Source organism: Podarcis melisellensis (assembly GCF_964234715.1).
Source record: "Podarcis melisellensis genome assembly, chromosome: 8".
Classification (NCBI taxonomy): Eukaryota; Metazoa; Chordata; class Lepidosauria; order Squamata; family Lacertidae; genus Podarcis; species Podarcis melisellensis.
The window spans coordinates 72,678,897-72,689,356 of record NC_138540.1 but is presented as its reverse complement, the minus strand read 5'-3'; the positions used below and the strand labels follow the sequence as shown (position 1 = coordinate 72,689,356).

Below are 10,460 nucleotides of genomic sequence, written 5' to 3'. Positions count from 1 at the left end.
AGGAGAAGGGGATGACAGAGGACGAGATGGTTGGACAGTGTTCTCAAAGCTACCAGAATGAGTTTGAACAAACTGTGGGAGGCAGTGGAGGACAGGAATGCCTGGCATGCTCTGGTCCATGGGGTCACAAAGAGTTGGACACGACTAAATGACTAAACAACAACAACAACATGCACTTAAATAGGGTGAATAAGTTGCTATTTCTAATAACTGTTAATGTTGGGAATAGATACTATATCTACCTTCCTTCCTTTGTTCTGAATTATATTTTGAGTTCTAATCCCCTCATCCCGTATAAAATCTGATACCACTTTTTCCCATTGGTTACAACACAACAGCATTCTGACCACATTTTTAGATTTAAGCAGGGTGCTATGTGTTCCCAAATAGCATAAGGGTATTGAATGTGGTTTTGTGCATGAAATACAGCTTCCTAAGAATATTGCCTTCTTCCTTTTTGAAAATGAAAAGCGAGCTTCTTGTTTTGTTGGCAGAGAGAGAGAGAGAGAGAGGGAGAAACTGGGTGGAGTGCAGCCAATACAGGAGGAATCTTCAGAAACCAGAAGGGTGGCCCCTCTAACTTTTCCTGTAGTTGGGGAACAGGACCTCAGAGTTCCGCAGACCCCTTTCCTCCCCACAGCTAACAAAACCGGACTAAACGATGAAAAATGGGGCGAGTAGGTGGCAAAATCGAGCAAAATAGGGGAGACCCTTATAACCCTTAACTGGACAAATGCAAAGTGTTTTGAATCTTGATGTGTGATGCAACTGGGAGAGAGTGGGGCGGAGTCGGAGTATCCGGAGAGAAAACGTTGACGTGAACAAACAGAGCCAATTAAAAGCCCGCGTTCTCATCAAACTGGAATTCAGCAAAATCTAAACTGTTACCCAATATCTGTCCGCATCCATTTCTGCAAGCTCTGATGAGATCAGCTGACACTTCTTTCGAGTAAGCACCCCTAGGAATGCACCGTCGGGAAAGGAGCGGCAGCTGAGAAGCAAGAATTGCAAGCGAGATCTCTTTCTGAGCAGGTCCGTGACAAGTTCGCACTTCCCCCCATTCCCCCCTCCCCTCCCCAATCTTCTCCCCAAAGTTCAGCCCCGCTAGTTAACCATCATCCCGTTTGGCCGGGACTCCTCGACCATCCCGCAGATCCCAGCGGCGCAGGGACGTCTTTTCGCGCTCTTGGGGCCAGAGGAGGCGAGGGATCCATGCACCACGGTCTGTATTCTGCGTGACAGCCTTGACGAGTGGTTGCCTTTGCCTAGAGGGGAACCGGGTCCCAGCCAGAGGAACCAGCTCTTTCCCACTCCTTTTTCTCCGAGGCAGAAGGAAGAACCTGTCGCTGAGGAGGAGGACGGGCAGTTTGGAGTCCCGGGTTAGTTGTCATGGGCGTAGCCAGGATTTATGTTAGCTTTGCCAAGTGCGCCTGCTGCTCTCAGTCTCTCCGCTCTCCTGCAAGGGAAGGGAGGGAGAACGTCTCCTGTTTCCATCCCTCGCCATTGGGATGCCAATTTAGGACACTTCCAGCCTGCCACTATTTTCAACTGTCGTAAATTTAGGGAAATCCCCAGCGCAATGCGAAATCTTCTGGTTCCTAACCCTGCTCATCCCGAGGGGCGGCGGCGCGTCTTTCTGTAGGATTGCTTCCTCTTGAGGTCCTTTCCAGCTGTTGACTGAGAAATCATCCTGATTTGATGGCACAAAGTTTTCAGCCTGTCGTAAATTCAGCACGAGCCGTTAAAGGTCACTTCTGAACGAGTCGTTTTATGGAGCACAAATCCTGATGCGTTTATACAAAGCTGGCGCGCGAAGGTTAGGCAATGGCTGTGCGCGCACACGACACTCTGCCCCGGCTGGCAGGGCGCTCCCACAACTGGGATCTGAAGCCGAGTGCGCAGCACGACTTCAACCCACCCTGCGTGAGATGCTAAAAGCAACATGAGCCATTGGTGCCCTCGCCGGACACTCAGTGGCGTAGCGTGGGTTGTCAGCACCCGGGGCAAGGCAAGTAATTTGCGTCCCCTAACCCTTTGCGCCCCCTAACCCTAACCCCCAGATGTTGCGCCCGATGCGGCCGGGCCCCCCTGCACCCCCCACGCTACGCCACTGCGGACACCCTCTGAAAAGTTTTTATTTTTATTTTTTTTAATAATCTGCAAGCCTATTCATTAGCCCCAATTGTTCCTGCCACACCAACCTCATTCAGCCTGAGAAAGAATTCTGTGGAACTCAAAAGTTTGCTCACAAACTTTGGGACATTTTGCTTGGTACAAAGTAACAAAGTTATTGCTATATTGTGGCGTTTGGATTCTCCCGTTCAGTTTCAAGGCACCTCCATTTCTCTTACTTTGGGAGCATAGCCCAGGTGTGCTGGGAAGTTGGCAGAACAACCAGGGATCCTCTGGATCCTACATCCCTGTGCGTCTTCCTCTAGGACAGCTCCCTAATTAGTTTATTCCCAGCTGACCTATTTTTCGAGATTTCATCCTGATTTGATTGCACCAAGTTTTCAAAGGCGTCAGATGCCTGCTGTTTAGCAATCATTCCCACTCTCTTGTATGAGCTCCCCACAAATAATTTTGCAGTTGTTACTCTGGACTTTCCAGTCCATTTTCCGCCACTTTCCTTACTGTGAAATGTAAGATTCTTATGATCTGAAATCAGTTTTCTTGTGCAAGCTTGCCAAACCCAGTTTAATTCCATTACTGAAATTTGCAAGTATGTCCTGGAAGCCCACCCAGAAAATAAGGACAGTCTGCAAGTGGTCAACAGAGTTGGGATGTCCTTTCCTTCCAAAAGGGGGAAATAATTCACACTCCCCGCTCTCCCTCCCTTCTTTGTGGGAAATCCAGAAAGAGGAGTCAGCTTCAACATTTTCTGTTTGCTGGAATGGGCACTCAGCGAAATGTGGATCCAGCAGGGAGGACTTCTGGGCATAACTTACCTATATACTGTGATACTGATCACATCTGCATCTCTCACTTACTCCAGCTTGCTCACTTGCCATCATTGTGCATCTTCTACCACTGCATCTCTACTCTACAGAGATGTAGCAAGTTGTTGAGTCTGAAGTCCAAAGTCTCAGGACTCAGCTAGATTGGTAAAGAAAAAGCGATTTATATGTGTTGTATAGGTGATACAATGTGGGTGGCGCTGTGGTCTAAACCACAGAGCCTAGGACTTGCCGATCAGAAGGTCAGCGGTTCGAATCCCCGCGACCCGTTGCTCGGTCCCTGCTCCTGCCAACCTAGCAGTTCGAAAGCACGTCAAAGTGCAAGTAGATTAATAGGCACCACTCCAGCGAGAAGGTAAACAGCATTTCTGTGCACTGCTCTGGTTCACCAGAAGCGGCTTAGTCATGCTGGCCACATGACCTGGGAGCTGTACGCCAGCTCCCTCGGCCAATAAAGCAAGATGAGCGTCACAACCCCAGAGTCGGTCATGACTGGACCTAATGGTCAGGGGTCCCTTTTTATAGGTGATATAACATTGTGCCACCAGATGGCACTGTGTACTCCTGTTTATTTCTCTACCTGTTTTCCCTGATTAAATTTACAAGGCCTTTAACTGAAACGCTCCTTTAATGTGTCTAGATTCGGCCTCAGACTCCATGGTCCTTTTGTACATACAAATGCACCTGTAACTGCAGCATAAGACTGCCCCCAGATTGCTACTGCATGTGAACTGTGAGTAAACTGTATTTTATTCAAAGAAGACTGGTTTTTGTGTGTGCTGCTGTTGTTTTAAGGGGGATAAAAGGGGGAAACACCAGGAAAACCCAGCCTACACATCAAGGCATCCTGGACTGCTTCATCAAAAAGGCTGCAACAAGCTGAAACAGCAGCTTCCTAATTTTGTCGCAAAAGGGGTGTGCTCTGCTAAACTCACAAACGAGTGTAAGGAAGGGTAATATATCCTTTCATAATTTCTATACACATCCCCACACTATTTCCCTTGTCCCATTTAGATCTTCTCTTCCCAATACAGTTGCTGTTTTACAAAACCACTCCCCAAACGCCATCATGGATTCCAATCCGATCGCACCAATGACCCCCCGATCCTTCTCGAGAGATGAGTCAAATGCTTACATGCCAAAAGCAATGAAGAAGTTTTATCAGGCTGAGCCATTGGCACTGGGGGTAAGTATGGAATATAGGGGAAACCTAGAGGGTCTGTGTTCCCCTGCCTGCTCTATTTGAGAGCCCTCCCACTTCCTTCCTCATAACATTTTAGACCTGCCTACCCTTAGGCAACTGCAACGCCCTCTTCTCAGCTTCCCAGCCCTGCTTCTGAAGTCAGTTCTGTCTTCTCTTCTGCACCTTGTGTAGCCCCAGCCAATGTGGGAGTTGTAGTTCAGCAATGTCTGGAGTTTAGCATCCTACATTCTAATGCCTGATTGGTTTCAGCGAAATATATACTCATCTTTCTGAATGAAACCTTTGGATTTTTGAAGTGCTTAAATGTTGACTGCATCATGATCTATTCTATTCATTTTTTTAAAAAGTTCTATACTGTAGGAAGAAAATTCAGTTTGTATACATAGGAGTAAATCTCACTGAACTCAGCGGGAATGGCTTTTGAGTGGGTGTGCGTAGAGTTGCGCAAGACAGGTCCCTATCTCCTGCCCTCCCACATACAAGTATTTTAAATAACATAAATAAGTTAAGTTTGTCAGGGTCCCCAGGGAAGGCAGAACCACTGCTATGAGGAGACAGCTAGCCACACTCTTCCTGCCTTTCCTATGCCTATCCAAAGAGATTTTTAAAGAAGTTGGGATGATACCTTGCATGGTATAATGGTTAAGAGCGGTGGACTCGTAATCTGGTGAACTGGGTTTGCTTCCCTGCTCCTCCACATGCAGCTGCTGGGTGACCTTGGGCCAGTCACACTTCTCTGAAGTCTCTCAGCCTCACTCACCTCACAGAGTGTTTGTTAAGGGAGATGAAGGGAAAGGAGATGGTTATCCGCTTTGAGACTCCTTAAGGGGGAGTTAAAGGCAGGATATCAACTCCAAACTCCTCCTCCTCTTCTTCTTCTTCATCTGAGGTTCAGACCACAGACTATATTCTCTGCCTCTTATTCTCTCTCTGGAGATATTCTGAAAAATAAGCAAGCATCAACAATTGCAGCAAGATGCATGTCTGCCATGTTCTGAGGACATGCAGCCCAGCAGTGCTATTTTCTAGAAAAATAACTTCCAGAACTCACCATGAATACCTCAGTTCCTATGAGTTTCCCTTGACAAAAAGCCCTGCAACCAAGAAATAAGCAACACTCCACATACTCACAGCTTGCATGTTGAATGGCTGTGCGCAGCCATAACTCTGCCCGACATCTCTGCATACATTGGTTTCCTTTGCTTCTTTCCTGGAGGCAAGACCTTGAGCATATCCAGTGCCGATTTACGTATAAGGTAAACAAGCTATAGCTCAGGGCCCCACTCTCTCGCCCCCCCCATTATACCGAAAGAAAGAAAGAAATACCGTCTTTTACACTCACTAAGTGTAACAGGGTACAAAGGTCTGCTGTCCCAATGAACAGTGTGGACTACTATGGGGATATTGATATTATATTAAAAATGCATTGTATTAACTACAATTGCATTGTACAGGTTTAAATACCTAATTCCATATTAATAAAGCTAATATTATTAACAGTTTGCACCATATATTTACACTTATTATTACCGTATTTCATGTTATAGCAAGTTCCTAGAGACTAGATTATGAGTCTTTGCAAACTGTGTTTCTAAAGGAACTTTTGTTATTTCCAAATGCCAATGTGTTTGCATTATTAAGTTTGTTATGAATAAAAAAAACATTTTAAGCTAGAGCTTAATAATTATTTCACTATTAATATACTTCTTCTTAATTGTATTTCATTATTAATGTACTTCTTCTTGACTGTATTTCAGTTCAACAATTACTTTGATAAAATACATATTTTGTTATGTGCAAATGGCTTTAGATACCTATTAGGTCTATAAATTACCATATAGCATATATTCAACACACACAAAAACAACCAGTGGCAAAGTGTTGTTGACAAAGGACAGCTGGACATATAAAGGGCCCCATTACCTTCAGTAGCTTTGGGCCTCATCAAACCTAAATCTGGTCCTGAGCATAGCAATGGTTTACTATTGGATAGCATTGCATTGGCTCCACACATTTAGGCCTTCAGCCCTGCTCACCTCAACATGTGCCCACCCCCACCATGTTTGAAGTAACTTTCAGTTGGTCTGCAGCTAGAATGTGTGGTGATAATGAGACCTGGTTTTATGCTGTCTTTGCAGATCACGCAGATACTCATCGGAATTATGCAACTTGGTCTGGGAGCTGCCTTTCACACTGTGCCTTATTATTATTATTACTCTTACATTGTAATTGAAGTACCAATCTGGAGCGGAATCTTGGTAATCCAACACACATCTTTGTGTAAAAAAAAGGAAAAGAAAAGTTCCTTTGGGATTCAGCTTAGACTAAGGGAGAGATGGAGAGGTTGGGAATGTCCCTGGGTGATTGGACTGCAACTCCCACCAGCCCCTGCCTGCCTGGCTAAAGTTCAGGGGTGATTGGAGTTGTAGTTCAGCAAAATCTCTAGGGCTGAAGATCCCAAAGCTCTGCAACAGTTGAAGACCAGAAGGCAACACCGACCAAGGCTGAGCATCACTCAAAGATCCCACAACTGCTACTGTGTAAAGGGGGGGACTCAGAATTATGCCTCATGAATTAAGTGGAAAATAGAAGCCACTGGGGAGGGGGAAACCACACACCTGACCTGTGGGCAGAGAGTCAGTACTGCTTAATTGAGCGTGTGTTCTGGGGTGTTAGTGGCATGTTTTGTATGGACAAATGCTATGACAGATATGGAGCTGTCCAGCAGAAAGGGTATCTTTGCTTCAGTACTTTTGCTTGAGAAACATCAAGTAATGCTCCATTAATATCGTTTTCTGGTTATGACCTAATGGACTGGAAGGCAAGATGTGAGAAAAATCCCTTGGAATCTTGTTCCTAGCTTCTGACTTCCTTTTCCTTCTCTTACAGTACATCATTTCAGGGTCCCTCTCTGTGGCAGCTGCCAGGAACCCCAAAATACCAATGGTAACTAATTTGCTTGTTGGGAAATTGCGATGAAAGATGGAGCGCAGAATTCATGGCGCCTGCTGCTTGCCATTTAAGGTTCCCTCCTAGAATTCCTGGTCTGAAGTTACCTTGTCCAACTTCATGCATTTTCCAGATGAAGTTCTGTGTATCTCTTATGGGGTTTATCATCTCAACTCAAGAACCATATTGGTCTGCAGCTACCATGTCCAAAATCATGCATCAATTCAGATATGGCTGGTTAGAATCCAATAGTTATTTAACTCTATATATAGCTTGAATTTGTGAAACTCAAGGGGTGGTGCTCAGCCTCTGTGTATTATGACATTATTGGATGTCCCCAGAAGCCCGTTCTGCACTATACATTTAAAGCTGCATCAAAGCACTTTAGACAATTATGACTTCTCTCCAAAGACACATGAGAACTGTCATCCAGGGTGCTGAGAGATGTTAGGAGACCTCTATTCCTCTCACAGAATTACAGCTCCCGGGGAGGTTTATACCAGGCAGTTGCTTCAGGATTGCTCAATGAAGGCATGATATCTGATTGTTTGTCCCCACTGTTAGGTGAAAGGGATGCTGGGAATGAACGTCGTGAGTTCTGTAGCGGCCGGCATTGGAATCATTTTCCTCTGTTTTTCACTGGATAGCTACCATTTGCATAGGCAGGTGAGAGAGCTGCAATGAGCATCATCCGAAAAAGTATAGTGGGTGTAATAAATCCCCATTGTTCCCTTGGGTAAGTGCTGGTCTCATCATAGGGAGGGCTCTTCCAGACTGTTGCTATTTTGGGGCGGGATTCTAATTGCATCCTGGCAAATCCAGATTGTGAGATTAAAGTGGATTCGATACACCCTTGTGCAAGAAACACCACTCTCCTGCTGAAAACAGACCCTTTTTGGATAAGGAAAATGACTGGGAAATGCAGCAGAAAGTGTGTTTAGACAACCTTAGAGGACAGGATGGAAGGATGAACAGAGCAAGTCATGGTGTGAGCAGAGTGACGCTTTGACATAAACAGAGCAATTATGGGATTACTTGAATTGCTTAAGTCTGCTGCGTTTGGCTTTGACCAGGGGTCCCCAAACTAAGGCTCGCAGGCCCGATAAGGCCTGAGGGACTCGTTTATCCAGCCTGCAGAGACCCCCATCTCCTACTGCCATCGCCTGCTCTTACCAGTGCTGCGCTGCGCCGCTGCCCACTTCCTGGTTGGAGGAACACTGGAAATAGCTTGTGCACATGAGCTAGTGTTAATTGCGAATGTGCAAACGTTATTTCTGGTGCACATCTGGGTCGGAGGAGGCCCATGCACATGCGCACAAGCTATTTCTGGTGTTCCTCTGACCCAGAAGTACACCAGAAATAACGTGTGCGCATGTGTATGGGCACGTGCTCCCCTGCCCTCCGGCCCTCCACGCAATCAGCGCTGGAGACACCAGCCCAAGGCACAGTAAGTTTGCTGACTCCTGGCTTTGACTGAAGGTCTTTTAAGCAAGGGGAGCCCTTGAACACTTTGGGGGGCAGACAAGTTAGGCAGCTCTGCCTGGTCCCCCAGTGTCCAAGGGGCACTGGGTGTCTGTGTGCATTATTATGTTGTTTTGCATCCTCACAACAACCCAAAGAGGCATCTGGTTGTCAGCAATTGAGAGCCAGTGTGGTGTAGTGGTTAAGAGCGGTAGTCTTGTAATCTGGGGAACCGGGTTCGCGTCTCCGCTCCTCCACATGCAGCTGCTGGGTGACTTTGGGCCAGTCACACTTCTTTGAAGTCTCTCAGCCCCACTCACCTCATAGAGTGTTTGTTGTGGGGGAGGAAGGGAAAGGAGAATGTTAGCCGCTTTGAGACTCCTGAAGGGGAGTGAAAGGCGGGATATCAAATCCAAACTCTTCTTCTTCTTCTTCAATGGGAACAGGGGGCTGGACTATCTGGTCCACTGGTCTTATTCAAACTCTGTTCTTCTCACATGCACACACATTTATAAATGGAGAGTAATCCCCTTTGCTGGGCTCTCTGCTTCATTGACAGGGCATATTGTATGGAATCACGGCTGTCTTCCTGGTATTCAACGTCCTTGAGTTTTGCATCACTATTTCCACCGCTGCGTTCGGGTGCAAGACTGTTTGCCAGGACAACTACACTGAAACGGTAACACTGAAGAGAGTGGAGTTTGGTGACCATGGTAGACAAATATATTCCGGGGTGGGGACAGCTTCCTTGCTCCCCAAATAAGGTGTTTGTTGTCAAAACAGCATTTCACCTTGGGCCTAGAAGTCTCCCTCTAAGTTCAATGGTCTAGAGCTCATCCCTTAATACTGATCGCAAGCAGAGTTAGTTGCTCAGGAGCTGAGCAGCACTGTAAACGCACAGCAAGACTGATTTTTTTTCTCCTGGGGTGTTCTTTTCCTGCAGGTTGTGGTGGTTTACCAGAACGTGAGCCCAGGCGACTCTGTTGCTCTTCCAGATGCTTGCAAGGATGTCAGATCTCTCTGACGCTGCTCCTTCATCCCATCCTCCTTGACTGCCATTTCCAATGTTATGGGTAAAAAATACTAAATGTGCACTTAGGCACCAAGGAGGTTTCTTGGCTCATCCTAGATCATCATGACCCATACAAATAAAACACTGGGATTTTGATAAGGCAGTGTGGCCTGTTGTTTGTTGGGAAGACTGGCAACTTTTAACTTAAGAGCAACATTTTAAAAGTAGATCGGGGAAATGTAAGAAGCCAATCAATGGAAGCCCTGAAAATGAATAGGACCATTTTGAACAAAAATAATGAAAAAGATTTCCAAAAGAAACTACAATGGATGCTCAGGTTGCGAACGTGGTCCGTGCGGGAGGCACATTCACAACCTGCAGCGTTCGCAACCCACAGCGCCATGTCTGCACACGCGAGGGTCACAATTTGGCGTTTCTGCGCATGCGCAAAGCGCCGAAACCAGGAAGTAACCTGTTCTGGTATTTCCGGGTTTGGCATGGTGTACAACCTGAAAATGCGCAACCTGAAGCGTTTGTAACCTGAGGTATGACTTGACTGTATAGCAAATATAATGTTGCTGAACTAGGCCTTACATGAGAATAAGAAAAACAAAAACTGCAAACAGGATGTGGGTTGACTGAACCAATGAAGATCCCCCTAATTGCACTAGATATCTTTCAGCAAGATATGAATGCAAAACAAGAAATATTATATAACGATATTATACATTACTCAAAATTTCTGGTCTTCTGTTTTCATATAGCTTAGTGCGTTTTCAGGGCTTCTGACATGCTAGAACAGAGGTGAGGAATGTCTGGTCTGTAGCCTGATGTGGCCCCCCAGGGCTTTGAAACTGGCCCTCAGGAGTTTTTCCAG

General features: G+C 46.0%; 1 protein-coding gene across 5 annotated transcripts; it reads left to right on the top strand.

The window, feature by feature from the left end:
* The first annotated feature begins 631 nt into the window (after positions 1 to 631).
* On the top strand, positions 632 to 9,700 carry LOC309375315 (membrane-spanning 4-domains subfamily A member 4A-like). 5 transcript variants are annotated; one of them, XM_081920997.1, is made up of 8 exons: positions 632 to 1,032; positions 3,598 to 3,690; positions 3,992 to 4,143; positions 6,300 to 6,419; positions 7,051 to 7,107; positions 7,675 to 7,776; positions 9,131 to 9,250; positions 9,515 to 9,700. In XM_081920997.1, the coding sequence occupies exons 3-8, from the start codon at positions 4,027 to 4,029 to the stop codon at positions 9,593 to 9,595; spliced, it is 597 nt and encodes a 198-aa protein (XP_081777123.1). In that variant the 5' UTR covers positions 632 to 1,032; positions 3,598 to 3,690; positions 3,992 to 4,026; the 3' UTR covers positions 9,596 to 9,700. The 5 variants fall into 5 exon arrangements, with proteins under 5 accessions (XP_081777123.1, XP_081777122.1, XP_081777126.1 ...); XM_081920996.1 differs by having other exon boundaries at positions 635 to 1,032; positions 3,972 to 4,143; XM_081921000.1 differs by lacking the exon at positions 632 to 1,032 and adding an exon at positions 1,072 to 1,222.
* The last annotated feature ends 760 nt before the right edge of the window (positions 9,701 to 10,460 follow it).

Bases quoted from the DNA above. Each gene is read 5' to 3' on its own strand.
- LOC309375315 (XM_081920997.1), top strand. From the start codon at position 4,027: ATGGATTCCAATCCGATCGCACCAATGACCCCCCGATCCTTCTCGAGA. The intron at 4,144-6,299 runs GTAAGTATGGAA...CTGTCTTTGCAG, and splicing joins CTGAGCCATTGGCACTGGGG to ATCACGCAGATACTCATCGG. The intron at 6,420-7,050 runs GTAATCCAACAC...CTTCTCTTACAG, and splicing joins CAATCTGGAGCGGAATCTTG to TACATCATTTCAGGGTCCCT.